Below are 17,349 nucleotides of genomic sequence, written 5' to 3' on the forward strand. Positions count from 1 at the left end.
AGTGCTGACATCCTTTCTCCGACAGTTAGAAGCACACCAGCTTATTCATGCCTTTGGTGAAGGGCGAAGAGGATATGGATGACTCATTAATCTTCTCTGCTGCATTAGGTATGGTGTTCGGTATTTCAACTTTTTTAATTGATACATTATTTTACACTGATTCTGTTGTTTTATGATGTGGTTTTATTGTTGCAAGCTGCTCTGGGCTCCTTAGGGAGGAAGATAACAACAGCAACAAATGATGAGGAGTGTGTTTTCAAACTTGCCTACTGCTTAATTCCTTCTATGTTTTAGCTCTCGTTCCCCCACTTCCATCTGAACTAGGTATGGCGTTATCAAGGAATCTTGATGAAAGATTCCAGAAAGCACACATAACATTCAGATGTTGCTAATGTACAGGATGAGGATAAACCAATGGAAGCTTTATCTATTCAGGATGGACTTGCATATAGTGGGCAGCGTAAATGCCAGCAGAGTGACAAAAAGCCTATTCAGAATGAGGTTACCCCAGGAAGAGCAAGTTTTCAAAGTGAAGTGTGTGCCTCTTAAATCTAGGCCTCCTCCTGGACTCTATGTCCAAAGCAGTGGCTAAGTGTATGTTTTATCAGCTGCCACCAATCTGCCAACTGCACCCCTTCCTAGAAGACAGAGATCTGGTCACTGTGGTGCCATGCCATGGTACCCTCCCACCTAGACAGCTGCAACATACTCTCCACGTGGCTGCTCCTGAAGGTTATTCAGAAGCTGCAACTAGTCTAGAATGCAAACACCAGACTGATTTCTACCAACAGCCATTGGGAGCAGATAATACCAATCCTATGTGAGCTCCAATGGCTGCCACTTGGTTCCAGGCCAAGTTGCCGGTATGGACATCTTAATGTCACTCACAGCCTGGGCCTGGAATATCTATGGGGACCATCTGCATATGTATATTCTCCTTCCTAAAGATAAGTGCAGCTAATCTCCTGGTGGTTCTATTTTTTATTGAATTGGTAGACACCACAAAAGTGCTTTCTGGCTGGAGGCCCACAGGCTGTAGAACCAATTGCCTACAGAGATCTTCTAGATTCCGGACTTTGCCTTTTTAAGTAGGCACTAAAAGCAAGTTTATTTACCCAAGAAGCTTTTTATGGTTAATGTGCCAATTTGGTAACTTAACACACACACACACACACCTCCTTCCGATAGTTTTCTTGGCATTTTAATCGTATGTTGGTTTGATCTTCTCTGCTTTGAGAACAGTTGTATTTTCAATAGTTGCATTGAAAGGCACAATATACATTTTCTAAACAAAATAACACCACATTTTCCCTCCCACCAAAGAAAATGTCCCATGGGAAAACCATGGCTTAGCAGGGATGGGCAGGGACAGTACCTTCTGCATAGCTGCGCACAGCACATCGTTGCCTTTATGATATGGAACCTGGACTGAGCCGAGAAACTTCACCCGGTACTGGTCCACCCAATCACTACTCTTGCTTGAATCTGAAAAGCAAAAGTTCAAGGTAGGTGAGAAGAATCCGATTCACATAGATATCCTACATGACGTAAAGTTAGGAGGGAACAGACTTCTGGTTGCTCTAACTACTGACATAGCTGTCAGGGATGGGACACAAGTCGTGAACATCTACACTCCTTCATACGAGTGATAATTTGTACACCAGCTTTGTCCTTTCCCATTCCACTTTGAAGAGTGTCTGAAGTGTCAGCATTTTCTCAGGAAAAGTCCTGGTTTACAAGACAGCTCTGAGCATGAGCACAGAGCAGGAATGGGTACAAGCGGCCAGATATGTGTGGGTAGCAGAGCCATTGATGGGTTAAGTACCTGTCATATGATCTGGATCCTTGGTGACCTCAATTGCGTAGTAAGCAGGGAAGATGCCCCGGTCCCCTGTCCTCATATTATAAGCCTCATACCAATAGTCTTCTGCCTGAACCTCTACCAGCAGAGGGTCATCGACCTCCAATTCCAGTTCATCTTCATGACGAGGCACAAACCTGAAGAGAAAACCATGCAACTTATCTAACTAAAGCTCTGAAGATACAAGCCTATCTTAAGGTTCAAGAAAGAGACCTGCAAAAAAATTATGTATTGGGGTCAAAAGGTAACAGCCTAAACTCTCACTGCTAGCACACTAGACGAAAAGTGCCTGCATGTTGGCACAGATGTTATTTCTCTAGGCTTGGCTTAGCAAATAACTTCTCCCATGAATGGTGCTACCTCAGAGGAGCTGCTCATGGAAGACTGAAGGAGCTACTTCTCCATAGTTAACTCCCTCCCCCCCGCAAAAGTAGCTACTTCAAACTGCCATATGCTGTTCCTCAGCTGCTACCCCACTGAAGACGCCACAATGAATGTGCAATGTTAGCCGGCAGTATCCTAGGCTAGCCACACAATCCTAGGGTGCCCATGCCTAGGGTACCTAGTAGCCCATGCCAAGAACCACAAGTTAAGGGAAGGGTTGTTTCAAGAATCATCAAACTTTTCTTTTGGGTTATGCCTGGTTGGAGCTATTGGTGAGGAAGGCTCAATAAATCTAAGGAATAAGCAATCCTTTGATATAACCAAGGGAATGAATGTTAGAAGAGCTGTGTTTATTCTCTGGATTCAGCTTTGCAATGGTGAGGGCCACTGTGAGGAAGACTTCTTGGTGACTCAACCAGGCATAATGGATTTTGGGTATTAGTCTAGTAACTTTCAAAGCCTAACATTACGAATGGAGTTTTGTGTACTTTTGGCAACTCTTTTGCACCCTATAAATCAAGCTAACAGGGATATGTTATTTGCATACATAAGCGCTGAAAAACAATTTCTCCCCTGGCTTAACAAATCCTCACAACCAACGTCCAATATAGGCAACCCTGGATGTTGAACTGAAAATCTTCCATGGGTGAGAACCCAGTTCCAAGCATGTTTTTCTATCTGTACCACAAACTGAGATCCATAGATCAAGGCCACTGAAGACACCTTATGCCTTAGATGACATCTCTGCAATTCAGGTGGTCACAGGTTGGAAAACACCACTGTTTGGGTGGATGGGAGGATTCTGGGGCAAAAGGTTTTATCTGCACTCACCTGAAGACTGCTCGGTGTGTCTGCTCTTGCTCCTCCCCATTGATAATACAAGAGAAGAGACCAAATGATTCAGCACCTGAAAATGAAGTGGGGGAAAATACTATAGCCACCTAATAACTCTCATCTTCAAGCAATGAAGTCAACTGTTTTCTGGAACCTGCTTTGCCAAATCAGAAGTGCCCAACAATCATCTTAGCTGCACAGCTTCCTAAGATTCTCTGTGAGGAGTGGAAATTCTATGCATGAGTAGCTGCTCTCGTGTAGGTACCCTCAATAGGACAATGTGATACAGAGAGGTATAACCTGACCAATAATAACATTCTGGGTGGGTGTGTTTCATTGTTGTAAGTTCTGACAGGAGCCACTATTTCACAGCATATCCAGTTGGGAGAACAATGGTGTTGTGCTCTCAATAAAGTTAGCCAAAGCTTTACCCTGAAGCCTTACCACACTTCCTGCAAATGTGGCAGAAATTGATGGGTTCCAAAACTCAACATAATGTAAGCCTCAATTCAATATAATGTAAGATAAAATGGAGGCAACACACGTGACAGTAGCCCAAGGATTTCCTGCAGGAATCCACTAGAAAAAAAGCCAGTCAAAAAGGTCTAGCATACTTTGGCCTCTTAATGAGCATCTACATGAAAACAACCAATTGACTGAGCTGGTAGCTTCTTGTGGAGCAGATAAAAGGACTGGAGACATACTTCTTTTCCTTCAGTGTTGGAGGTGATATGAGGAACGGATTGTTCCCCATAGCGTGTATACTCCTCTCCCTGTCATCTCTGGTAAACAAGTTTTTCGGGGCGTTGAAGTGTTTCTAAAACCCTGCTTGCCAGAGGTGATAGTGGGACAAAAGAAACGTGTGTGGCAACAATACCCATGCCATATTCCTTTCAAGCAATCTTGATTTATTGAGTTCTGAGAAAGCATTATGCCATGGCCATACACTTATGTTTAGGGAGATTTTGTTCCTCAACCCATTCAGACACCAGCATGAGAGTGTAAACCAACCTTCACCAATCCAGTTCCCTCCAGATGTTTTGGACTATAGCTCCCATCACCCCAAGCTATCACAACCAAGTCATAGTCTAAAGTGTCTGGAGGGAAACCCAGTTGGCAAAAGCTGCTCTTGAACATATTTGACATTTTCTTGAACTACACATCCAAGTTGCTCTAAGGTCTTCTGAGGTCACCTTTGGTCTTAACAAGATTATTTTTCATAGAACTGTCTCTTGTATTGACCAACAACTTCCTTGTACCCCCCCCCCCAAAGTCACTGGGTTTTAATGCCTGAGCAAGTGAAATCTGCTATGATATGCTGTGAAATTTCAGGTCCCTCCCCGCCCCCCGCTCCAATACCAATGCTCATACTGGAATTTGCCCCAGCACTCACTGGAGGAGCGTGACCGTCCGCTCATGAAGACGTTGAGGAACTTCTTGGAGAAATGGATGTCTGCCTCAGGGGTGGAGTCCTCAGAGAGACAGACAGAGTCACGTTTCAGGGCGTCCTCCTCATACTCCTCCCCAATGGCTGACTCATAGGGTGAGGAGACACAGTTGTCGTAGACAGTGGCTGAATCGCTCTCGTCGCTGTAACCCGAGTAACACTGTTTCAGGCTTACGAGTTCCAGCTGCACGTCCTCGTCTACCACAAGAGTGTATTTGACCGAATCGTAGGAGAGGGCACTGGTGTCGGAGCTCACAGACGCCCTCTGGCGGCTATGGCAGGGCCGGTAGCTGCCATTGCTGCTGCTGCCATACACAGTCCTTGGTGCGTTCATTTTGTCAGGTGAGGACAGGTAGTCCAGCACTTCATCCTCCTCGCTGATGGAGGTGTTAGGTTTTCCTGCCAGTTGTGGGTAGCTGGAAGTGTCTATGTCAGAGCTGATGGACATCCGGTTATCACTGGACTGTGACATGAATGGCTTCTCAGACTCCAGAGGGTCAGAATTCTTTTGCACTGGTGTGAGGTAAATCTCCTCAGTAGCCTCCAGCCTCACATCTGTCTGGTAGCGAATGCGGTCCCGATAAGCTTCTGGCCCTCGTGTCACTACTACAACGGTGGGGTTCTGTGGTGGGGGGCGGTTGGCAACCTGCTGCTTCTCCGGTGCCCGGGACGAGGCAACACAGGCTGGAGCGATCTGTGTGGCAGCCGTACGCCGGCACGGGCTCTCCGTGGATGTGCCCCGATCTTTGGTGGAGGTTGTGCTGTTTTGGTGAGTGACCTCATCACTCAGGCAAACGTGGTCATGGGGAGGGGTCTGCTCTCCTAAGGGTGGGTAAGGTGGGGTTAGAGAATTTATGTCAGCCAAAGGAACGAGGGCAACAGTGTCTGGGTACATCTCAACACAGATAATTCAGAATGGTGGCAAAAGCAGCTGTTGTGAAGTCCAGTCACCCAAGGGACTGAATCTAAGGAGCTGAGAGGAGCTGTTTCACTTGGTGGGGCCTGTGGGACATTACAATAGTCAGGGCCAATAATAAGCAGAGTTGGTATACCAAGTCCTAAGTATTACCATTCACATCCCGAAGTTGTTATAAAACCTTCTAACTGGAATGGCCAATCTTTGGAATTAGTAAGTTCAAAACTGGAACGAATAGCAAAGGAACTAGTTTCCAGGGACCACAAGGATCTTATGAGAGGAAGGAAATAAATGTAGCACACTAAGCAGATTGCTCTGTCAGCACAAGGCTTTCTGCTTGCCTGATGGAAGATCTGCTTTCTCCTCCTCCCATGTCCTGTTCCAGACAGGGGCATAGGAATGGGGGGCCACCCAGGTTCCATCATGGAGGGGGGTGACAAATTATCAAGGAACAATTACTGCCCTACTAGGGCAGTTCATAAAAAACTTTTTTTTTTAAAATGCCTGCTCCAAAGGTCTTGTCTTACTACACTACGGATTATATAGCTATATATGAAATTTCATGCATATCAGTTAATATCTTGACCCTCCTCCACGAAAATAGCTGTTTACTTGGATGTTTTCCTATGTCATGAAGGCTGAAATTTCAATTCAGTGGAGCACTTACTGTTCCCAACCCTAACCCTGAAAAGCCATCTAATTAGACTTTAATTTGATTTTGACATGTTTTTAGGAGGTAATTTAATTATTGTTTGATTTTATACCAATGTTATGTATCTGATGTTAGCCACCCTGAGCCCATCTTCGGCTGGGGAGGGTGGGATTTAAATAAAAGTTTATTATTATTATTATTATTATTATTATTATTATTATTATTACTACTACTTATTATTATTTCTTTGTAAGAAAATATGAAATAATGTAGAACCATTTTTGCAGGCAAAAAATATATATCAAAGGTGGGGGGTGACGAGAATCTTTCCGCACCTGGTACCACCTGACCTTCCTACGCCTCTGTTTCCAGAGGTTTTCTCCTGACTTCCACACAGCCAATTTTGTAGGAGTGGGGAAAGGAGGGAAGCTCCGTTGCACTAGTGGAAGTCCTTGCCCAGGTTTCTGCTCACAGGGCTCATTAGTTAAATCTTTCCCTCAGGGCTGGATTCAACTAAATTATTGTGCAAGCAGAAGCCAGCACAATGTGTCCCTCTAGTGCAACAGAACTCTCCTCCCCATGTTCCCTAAATCTGCTCAAGAGGGTTGGGAAAACCCTCAGAACAGCATTCAGCAGAAGCAGAGGAGAGATTGGTATGTCCATCAAGCAGAACAGAATAGAGGAAGATGAGGGGGCAGATCATTCCACTGGGCAAGCAGAAATGCTCTCGCTGACAGAACTTAGTTTTAGCAGGACACTGGATTCCTCCCCAAGTGTTGTTATTAATTTGATATCTCCCCTTACTTCAAGGACCCCAGAATGCTGTTCATGTTGTTTTCACTTCACAACCCTGTGAGGAAAGTTGGACTGAGAGAGTTAAGTTCTCAGACCATCTATTGAGTGCCTTGTCTGACGGGGCTTTTTGAACCCAATTCCAGCACCTTAGCACACTAGCTCTTCTGCCACAGATTGTCTTGAGCTGATGTAACGAGCCACATTGTGAGTTGGCCTTGGATTTTTAGAGTAAGCCTGTTCTGAAGGAGAGCAGGCAGGAAAAGTCAAACCCAACCCCCCATGGCTCGTGTGCCACCAGTCAATTAATAAAACTATAGCATCCGTTTCAAGATGCATGCCAAAGTGAAAACACATTAGAAGGATGTAGTGAGAAGGTCCAAGCGCCAGAGAACGTACCATCATGCAAAAAGGGGGAGGAAAAAGATCGAAAGAGAACCAGTCGCTGTACAGGGATGAACTCACCAGTTTTCAGAGGGGATGACGACCGGGACACTCGCTCCTGCCAACTGTGCTTTTTCCCCAGAGAGTTGTTATTCAGAGTGTCCTGAGCAAAAGAACAAAGCGGCCTTGTAGCTGCAAGGGTAAACGGCGCATGGCACAAAGGGGGCCCCATCACCCCCCCAAACTCCAGCCTATGGCCCTGCTGCTTCCCCCTCCCCCCTCCCCCAGCCGGCTATTGTCTGTGTGCATTCATAGGGATTCAACAGCTAAATCCATCTGTTGCTGCTGCAGCCGCAGATGCCAGAACCACTGTAGGCCAGGTCCACATGGAAGCAAAGGGAAAAAGGAAAGGAGATGGAGCAAGGCATGGGGACTGGGGTTGGTGGAGGGAGAAAGTACCCCCCCAAGCCTTCGTCAGAAAGAAGCAAATTGTCACATTTCCGGGTACCATTCACTTGTGCTTCGCTGCTGCAGGGAGACTGATTCACACAAATGCTCTCTCTTTCTCTCAGGGGCTCATCCACACTACTGTTCATCCTGTTTCCAAGCAGTTTTGCCTTTGCCCTGGAAAACTCTCTCTTTAGTGCTAAATCAGAGCAAACAGCACTCTGCAGAAAACCTGACTGCTGTTTGTTCCAATTCAGCGCTGAATCACAGGTTTTCCCAGGGGGAAGTGGCAGGGCAAACGCAAATGTGGATGAGCCATTGTTCCCATTAGTCAAAGAATTTCAGGCATTCTAACACACTGCTGCCACAATGGGCTGAGCTGCATTTTACAGCGTAGCTCCTGGCATTTCTCCACCCCCTCCAAAGCAGCAACCCAGAGTGAGTCAAGGTGGTGCTCTGCAGAGGTTCCTGGATGACAACTCCTATTATCTCTTATCGCTTAGCCATGTTAGTTGAATGATGAGACTTGGGAGTCCCAACAACATCTGGAAGGCACCATGTTCACTATCAATCCGGTAGCCAATTTCCGGTGGGGAAACATTCAACACAATGACGTCTCAGTGTGCATTTGTCTCCCCAAACTTTAGAAGGGAGATTCAATTTCTGAGTGGGGAGGAGAGACATAGGTTGGCAGCAACCATGTATCCATTGTATTTCATAAAGAGACCCTATCAAAAATAATATTATTGATTGGATAAGGCCGTGGAGCAAGACATTCACTGAAGTACCAGACATTAAAACACACTTTTATGAGAAGGGTATATGCTTTTTAAAGGTACACAGCCTATGAAGCATAAGATCCTATAATTGTAGAGTTGGAAAGGAGCCAAGGGCCATGTAGTCCAACCCCCTGCAATGCAGGAATCACAGCTAAAGAATCCCTGACAGATGGCTACCCAACCTCTGTTTACAAATCTCCAATGAAAGAGAGTCCACCTGTTGAGGCAGCTCTTACTGTGAGTAAGTTTCTTCTTATGTTTAGTTGAAATCGCCTTTCTTGTAATCTGAATCCATCAGTTTGAGTTCCCCGGTATCAGTAGAAAACAATTTTGCTCCATCATCCATGTGACAGCCCTTCAGATATTTGAATATGACTATCATAATTCCTTGGCTATCACGAATTAAAGGATTCTGGAAAGTCTGTGCCCAGTGACGCTGCCATGTGCTGTGTCAGAGGCAAGCAGGGTCTCTCCCCTAACCCATCTCTAGCTGCCTCAGTCCCTTTTGTGTCCCTCAGGGAGCTACTCCCAGAGGCTGCTTTGGCTCACCCACTCGTGCTTCAGCCCTGGTACCACCAGACTCTTTGCCCATCCCTCTACCAGGGAGGTCCTTGCTTTCCCAGGGAAGAAGTGGAGGAGAATGTTCCAGGAAGCAGTTTCAGAGAAGGCTCTTCCTCTGGTGCTGAGTTAAAAAGCAACAGGCCCTCAGGGCCACTCAGTCCTCACAGGCCAAGCAGAAGGAAGGCGCACCTTGAACGCTAAGTTTGTAGAAAGGCAGCATATAACATTTCTAAATGGATTCAAGTAAGAAAACTACCATATGTACAATGGGAGAGGCAGGGGCAAGGGAACATTCTTGCACCAATGGTTAACAAAAGGTATACATACTTTCTGAATGAAAACAATGAACGTAAAAGCAAACTTCTGATGGACTCCAGAACAACACCCCCAAATTTCTCTAAAAGCCATTTCATGTGTCCCCTTGTTCATTTGCTGCTCCCAGTTCCCACTTTGCTGAATTTGCTGAAATTAGATTATTATTTTTTCTATGTTAAATTATTTCCTCAGCTGCATTTGCACAAGCCTAACTTCCCTCTGCAGCCCTTTGGAATCCTTCATTTGCTCCTCCCAATATCCCCCCCAAATAAAACTAAACCTGCAGCTAGATGTTTCCTAGGCCTTGGAGACTTAAAGCACTGTTTCCTAGCCACTTTGTTTCCCTGGCGTTCTGCTGGATTTCAGTACGAAAGGAATGCCCCGGGACCTGCATGAAGCAGTACATAGAGGCAGGAAGAGAAGGGAGGGCAGTGGGATGTACTGTCCCAAGAGATTGTCCTTTCTGCAGCCAACGAAAGAGAGAGGCCACCACTAGCTGCCAACGTAGCTTTGAAAGCTGCTCTTGTGCTGGGGCAAAGGAGCCCATGTCCCCATCTGCCTCTGCGTAGCTCCCGGTAGTTTCAAGCTGCCTGAACAGCAACCATTTCTGCCAATGCATGTCCAGAGGAGGGGCTAGCAGAAAAGGAAGCAGCTTCTCCCCCCAACACACACACACACACACACACACACACACTTCAGATGACCAGAGAATGGGATTATGAGATCATACACTTGTGACAGGAATCAACAGAGCTCTTTGGAGGCATTATGCAACCATCTCAATATGGTGATTGAGGGCATTCTGCATGATGTGCCACAGACAAAAGACTTGAAGCTCTCATGATCTGGAGAGGGGTAGGTAGGGCTCCCTGTTGCTGAAGAGCTTGTAACATAGTTATTCCTCCACCCATGATACTTGACACTAGTGGTACAAGGTCCTTCACTCAGACTGGCCTTGCTGACTCTGCAATTTCTGCTGCAGCTTGTTGGGTGTGTTTGGAGATAGGAACATTGGCCAAGAGTTGCTGGAAGAAGACACGGGGTCTGGTTTCATGACAGGGAATTACTAAGAGGGAAATCACATTTAGCGCAAGAGCAGTGCTGTAAAGTCTGAGGGAAAGGGATGAGCTGGAAGCTGGACGCTTATCCTTATGCCCTTTTGACAATCCAGTCGCTCTGCACTGCAACACAGGGATGCTTCTGATGCAATGTCAAAAGATCCTTACTGCACCAGGACATTTTGACACACTGCCCAGCAAGCATACTCCTTTGGAGCAACTGAGTGTCTCTAGCAGGGAGAGAGATTTGGATTTAATGGTACAATTATCAATGGTAGCTGACATGAGATAAAGTCTATGAAACACCACACAGGGAACGCTGGAGATAAAACTTTGCACATACATTAGAAAACAAAGATATCTGTTGTGATCTTTCCGATTTATTAGATTACTTGAAAGGGACTTTGGAGAGAAAAATGCAGCATCCAAGAATTGCAATGTAGGAGGTGAACATATGATTATTATTAATGTGAAAAGGGGACTGTAATGAGAATGAGCAATTCTAGCCGACTGAGAAAGAAACCTCTGTATGAACACATCTTTCATCTGATGTTTCTTTAGGGCTTCTTCTCTCTGCCGTATGTGAAGCACCAACCATCATTCGCTTCGGACAAAGGTGGACCTTTTCCCAGGCTTTCTCTAACTTATTTGACCCTGTCTTCATTAGCCTTAATTCTTCATTTTATACTACAGTTTCACTGGTATTATTATTATTATTACTACTAATTATTATTTATTTTATTTATATACTGCCCTTTACCTGGAGGTCTTAGGGAGGTTCACAGAACAAATATGCTGTATTTTTGTTTTAATGATGTTGTTTTTAAGTTGCGTACTGCTTTGAGATTTTAAAAATATTAAGCAGTTTCTAAATGCTATAACATAATAAAATAAAACATGCTTTCTTATAGCAGAAACAATCTGACTGGTGCCATGGAATCGGGGAAATTATTGCTAATTCTAAAAATGCACTAAACAGGTGCAGGTACAGTACAGAAGACAGCAAAGATATAAATGTGTTAAGAACACATTCCTTTTTATTGGATGCTGGGACGATAAGCATATTAGCAATATTGGCCCATAAAGTGTGTAAACAAGGTTAAAGGATAGATCTAAATAAATAAATGAAATTGGAATTAGGATTTCTCTCCACAGGATTATTCCGGCACCGACTGCCATGCATTTGTGTGCCTGAAAGTATTTTGTCTGAACTGATCAGTCATACATATTGCTGACTGATGATTCTATGTCCGGAAGCCAGATCTGGGGAAGTCTCATGAATGCAGAGCATTGCACTGGAACTAGCTTTGAAAAGCCACGGTTTGGACCATGGCTGTTTCTCTGTCTCCTTGCCGAAATTAATGTCATTTTCCTCCAACCCGTGTGTGAAGAAGAAAACGGTAGTTGGCAAAGCGAGACTCTGCCCAGATAAGAATAAGATCTTGTGATCTGGGTTACAGCTCTTAATAGGCCTTTTCAGGAAATTCCAGGTCTGAAAGGGTTACTTGCAGACTCCAGCTCTCAGTTTCAGCCTTTGCCCCCCCATCAGATATATAGCTGGACTGACAGAGCAGCAGAAATAGCTTGGAGAGAGGTCTGCTGCTGACATAGCTAAGTGCCCTGGAAACTCCTGCCTGTTCCTTTGGAAACGGACAATCTTAGCATCCAGATTTTGCCATTATTGTTGCTCCTGAACAGGCAAAACCAACAGGATAAAAGGAGAGTTTAAGTCAGTCTGGAGACATATTCAGCTTTCCCTCTCAGGGAAAAGTACATTAAAACAGCAAGTCAAGGCACCCACAGAGCCTGCTCAGGGCAGCCTGGCTGAGGAAGAGCCCATGACGTAAATTGCCACCTTTATTATCTGGGAAATTACTCATTTCTGTTGGCTCTTCCTGGCACTAGGTGTATGGGGAGGGGAGCAAGTGAGATCACCGCTTACCCCAGGCCATATTTAACTTCTATGAATATTACTCACCTAGTTCATAAACATCCCTACAGCTTGTACCTGCCATACGTAGCCTTCTGTGAATTCTTCTACCTATCCACTCCCACATGCAGAAGCGAAACACGGACAAGTCAAAATCACTCATCACACTCACACCTGTGAGGACTGCCCTGCCCACACAACCCTCTTCCTGCGCCCAAACTTGAAACTCTTTCTCCAAGGGAGCATTTCTTAGCTAGTAGGAGAGTGGGGGACGCACTTTAGAGAACTGCATTATCTTTTTGGCCTGCTTTGGCCTAAACCCCTCCTTTTTCTCGCACACTCTCAGTGAGCAGAATCATAACCCTCACCACCCTGCTGTTTTTGCTCCCCAAGACCACTCTCATTCTCCTGCGGCAGTAAGCTTGTATTAACATTACTCTGGTGATTCAGCATCTTGGACTGGAAATCCCACCTCCCCTCTATTGAAAAGAAATAAATATAATACATCAGTATGTGTTTGAGGGATAGTATGCATGCACAAACTGCAAGAATAGTATTTTTGTCTCCTTTAAACATACTGTCTCTCTGGCCCAACACCAGCGGCAGACCTTTGAACCCCATCCCAAGATCAAGAGGTTTCTGGAAAAGGAGATTGTACTTTTGTGGACAACAACAACACACTCGCCTCAGTCTGGTGCTGTACCAAGTACCCAGACAGGCCCACCCAGCTCATTCACCCACATCTTGGTAAAGCAAGCCAGATCAGCTCCTTCATCTATCATGAAGGGATCAGTCAGATTAGTCCCTTCATCAGCCCCTATACCAGGGGAGGTGGATCCCTGTTGGTTCTCCTGGATCTCTCAGCAGCTTTAGATACCAGAGACCATGGTACCTTCCTGGAGCAGCCCTGCAAACTGAGAGTTGGGAGCACTGTACTGTGATGGTTCTGCTATCTGCAGAGTAATTTTTGGCTCATCATCAAGCACCTACCTTGTTCCCCCACGCTTTTTAAACACATATGAAACTGCTGAGTGAGAAGATCCAGGCATTTGTGGATGGCACCCAGCTCTATTTGTTTATACCACCTGAGTCAGGTGAAGCCCAAAGTCTGGCAGCCGTCAAGGGCTGGATGAGAACCAATAAACTGGAGCTGAATTCTGACAAGATGGGAGGTGGTTCCTATGACCAGGAACAGGGTAAGCAACCTGTTCTAGAGGGATTCACACTCACTGATATGGAGCAGGCAGTGCTCCTTGATTCTAAGTCGAGACTGGATATCCAGGAAGGTGTGCACAAGCCCAGCCAGGGCTGCCACCTTGCCCCCATAATAGAGGGACCCCAGGTCCCCATGACATCAGCATGCCCCATGGCGTGCTTGTAGTGTGCGCACACGCCTCATGGTGTGCTGGTGTCACTTGTGCATGCCCCAAGGTGCAGGCACCCCGTGGCTTGTGTGCGTGATGCAAGCATGCCCCATGGTGTGCATCTATGTCACCACAGAACTTTGTGGGGTCTTGGCCCTTCCATCAGAAATACTGGGGGAGCTTGTCCCCCCCCCCCGGGCGCCTATGTGCCCAGCCACAGCTGGTTCACCACCTATAGCTGTCCCTGAACTGGGATAACTTAGCTACCGTTATTCATGCTCTGGTAGACTCCTGACTGAATTACTGCAATGCCCTCGACCTGGGGCTGCCCTCTAAGAGTGTCCGGAAGCTGCAGATAGTGCAAAATGCAACAGCTCAGCTGCTGTATGGGATCGCAAAGTGAAACGCATTACAACTATTCTTTGGGAATTGCACTGGGTGCCTGTATAGGGCACCTTTCCCAATATGTCCTGCTCAAGGATTAATCTTTCACCCAGCATTGTGGTCCTCATCATAATGGCTGTCTCTGCAGGTGCATCTGCTGTGAAAATTCAAACACGGCTATTCTTCTATCTCATCTTGTTTGGTTCTAAGACAGAGCTCAAAACTGCTGGCATTGAGCTCTAAAGCCAACAAGTGGGGTATCTCTTGCGGAAATTTCAGGGTACAGCCTAATCCTCGGTGCCAGAGGGAACGTTACAGGGTGCATGAGACTATGACAGTAGATGTTTTCCAATTTCACTCTCCTATGGAAGTTGGGGGCGCAGCTGTGATGAGAGTGGCTTTGGCCCACCTGGTACTCTCCAAGTGTTCTGGACTACAAGTCCCATCAGCCCCAGCCAGTATGGCCAAGCTGGGAGTTACACCAGGTTGGCAAAAGCTGGAGAAGAGGGCTCTATCCTTGTTCCCTTTTCCTCCAGCCCAAGCTGTTCAGCTCTTCAGCTGGAGCTTTAATAGCCTCTATTGTCAATTGCATAATGGTACCAATTCCCAGCCCCCACCTACACACACACACACAGAGAGAGACATGCAGTCTTCACCATCTGCTGCACGGAGCAGCACCTGCCTTTCGGTGCACTTTCCATTGCTAACGTCACTGGGAAAATCTTCTTATATAGTAAGTGGAGCCAATATCCCAGAACAGCATACGATTAAAAATAGCCTCTTGTTGCATGTGGAACCCTACTTGCTCTATAGACTAAACAACAGAGAGGCAGATAAAGAGATTGCAGGTGGCTAGCCTGCGAACAGTTACGGCACGGAGTGCTGAAATCTACACTCCTGCTCCCAGATGGAAGAGGGATGCTGCAGATATAGGGAAGTTAAAAACTCTTTCCAGTATCACGCAACACAGCCAAAATGGACTGCTCACACATTTCCTGTTACTTCTAATAAATGCTCCCTTTTGAATACTTTCAGCAAGTTCTCTTCCCACTTCCTGTTAAAATTGCTTCCCATCGCAAGTACTCTTCCTTACACCACCATTGAACCATAGTTGGAAGGGACCCCAAGGGCCATCTAGTCCAACCCTCTACAATGCAGAAACATGCAGGTAGCCTTTATGGGGATCAAACCCACAAGCTTCGCATTATCAGCACCATGATCTAGCCATCAGAGCTAACTGGAATATTTTGTTTCCTTTAATGAAATGAAGTGTGGTACAGTCTGCTAATGCTACTATAATTCCATTAGTCTTTAAGGTGCTGCAGGATTCTTTGTGTTTACTTTTACAGATTAACATGGCTGCCCCTCTGTAATTTTGGTTCTTCTGTGCCCACATTGTTCTTTTCCGAGCAAATCCCCTTTGAACTACTACTAAGTTATTCTGACCAGGTAGGCGTCTAATCTTGTTCAGGGGGTATATCTTTCCTAGCAATGGTTCCTAGGGTGCAACAGGTTATAGACAATTCTGGTGTGGCCAAAGATGGCCTCACAATTCTCTGGGCCAAGTCCAGAATCTTGGTGCTTTTTAGAGCTTCATTCCTTAGGCACGAAACAATGCACAATTCTACAGCCATTCAACAGAAGAGAAGGTCACCATGGACTGAATGCATTATAAACCATTTCGACGCAGGATAAATTAAACAACAAGGCACCAGTATACATGCCAAGAATTTCTAGAGGAAACTTGGCATTTATTATCTGCGTGACTCATTTGAGGACGGGAATGCACAGAAGAGATGCTGTGGAACGGTTTGATATTTCCCAGGCAAAAGGATATGGAAGTGTTAACTTCCTCACCTGGGGGTAAGCCCCACTGAGCATGCAGGAGAATGAGCTGTTCCTTTCTTTCCACCCACACCCTTTTGCACACACAAACACTGCACACAGCCTCCCTTCATCAGCAGAGCTGTTATCCCAGCCAAACGTCTCCCGGTAAAGGGATTAACCACTTCCAGGATGTTATCCCTACGGTCTCATTTCTGGGGAGGTAATTCTCGCTTCCCCAAAACAGTGTCCATTCCAAAATGGATTCCCTGCCTTCTTAACTCACTAAAACTTATTCTAATCCACAGTCTGTCGGCTGTCAGACTCAGAACATATTTCGAACAGAAATAATGTTAAACTCTGAGCATGTTCAGAGTACATTCCTCTCACAGCTAACAGGTCCCCCCCACATGTGCACACACCACACAATCTGGTGTGCAGCATTTCCTACTTAAAGATTATAATGTCTACAGTGGTTTGAGCCCCAGAACATCTCAATTCAGAAATCAAGCACTGAAGCCCAGTCTCCCCACCCCTGCCACCTTCTAATCCCAGAATCTACCATTGACTCTCACAATCTTTAGGGAAAGATAAAGCATGCAGAGCTTCAAGACACCCCAAAGGCTCTCTCTGGCAGCTTTCCCCACCAATTAGAACACATTCTTGCCCATAAGCAACACAACTATGGGGGGGGGATGTGAGGTTTGAGTTCAGGGAGGTGAACATGCTTTCTTTGCTTTGCAGACACTGACTTATTTCTGTAGGGGGAAACTATCAGCTCTCCTCTTCTGCTTGACAGTGACTGGGAACGATCACAGAGCAATCCAAAACACGTCTATTCAGATCTAAGACACAGTGCTTGTCTTATTCCTGCCCTGCCCTCTCCTGCAGATCCCTACCCACCTCACCCCCTTTCTCGCTCGAGGGACTCACCTGCGTCCGAGGCACCTGTGGGAAGAGATTGAGTGTCGTGGGCCGCTTGGGTCTGTAGGTGTCCATGGTCACTGGCGGGGGCTCCTTCTTGATCGGCTCAGGGGCCGTCCCTTCATCGCCTGGGGTGTCCCCAGTAGCATCAATCAGGTCTAGCTGAAGCATCTCTGCCTGGAGCCGGCTGGCCTCCCCTCCACCCACTCCCAGAACGCCACTGGTCTGCAGATTCACATGGCTCTGCCAGGATATAAAACAGGGACGGAGGGAGGGAGAGAAAGAATGAGAGCAGTAATAAGGCTAGGAAGCGGAGGAGGGTGGGTCAGGCAGTCGCAATTCATCAGCAGCAACCGTCTCCTTGTGAAAGGGCATCAAAGCTCCAAATCAAAGCCAGCTAGAAGAGAAGCTGTCGACTTGTCACCGTATCAAAAGCTCTTACAAACCACTCCTCACAGCAGCCCTAACAAATAATTGGGACACCGTACTCCCA

General features: G+C 46.1%; 1 protein-coding gene across 3 annotated transcripts in view; it reads right to left on the bottom strand.

Annotated features, from left to right (window-relative positions):
• MAPK8IP1 (mitogen-activated protein kinase 8 interacting protein 1) overlaps window positions 1-17,349 on the bottom strand; it is a 59,391-nt gene that overhangs the window by 6,462 nt on the left and 35,580 nt on the right. For all 3 annotated transcript variants that reach the window (XM_082224950.1, XM_082224948.1, XM_082224949.1), the window contains exons 3-8: window positions 16,866-17,099; window positions 7,352-7,433; window positions 4,473-5,348; window positions 3,077-3,152; window positions 1,826-1,998; window positions 1,376-1,485 (exon numbers count right to left, since the gene is read on the bottom strand). In XM_082224950.1, coding sequence (XP_082081076.1) covers window positions 1,376-1,485; window positions 1,826-1,998; window positions 3,077-3,152; window positions 4,473-5,348; window positions 7,352-7,433; window positions 16,866-17,027 — 1,479 coding nt within the window. In that variant the 5' untranslated portion in view covers window positions 17,028-17,099. The remainder of the gene's footprint in view (window positions 1-1,375; window positions 1,486-1,825; window positions 1,999-3,076; window positions 3,153-4,472; window positions 5,349-7,351; window positions 7,434-16,865; window positions 17,100-17,349) is intronic.

The sequence above is a fragment of the Podarcis vaucheri genome (assembly GCF_965113315.1).
Source record: "Podarcis vaucheri genome assembly, chromosome: 1".
NCBI classification, from domain to species: Eukaryota; Metazoa; Chordata; class Lepidosauria; order Squamata; family Lacertidae; genus Podarcis; species Podarcis vaucheri.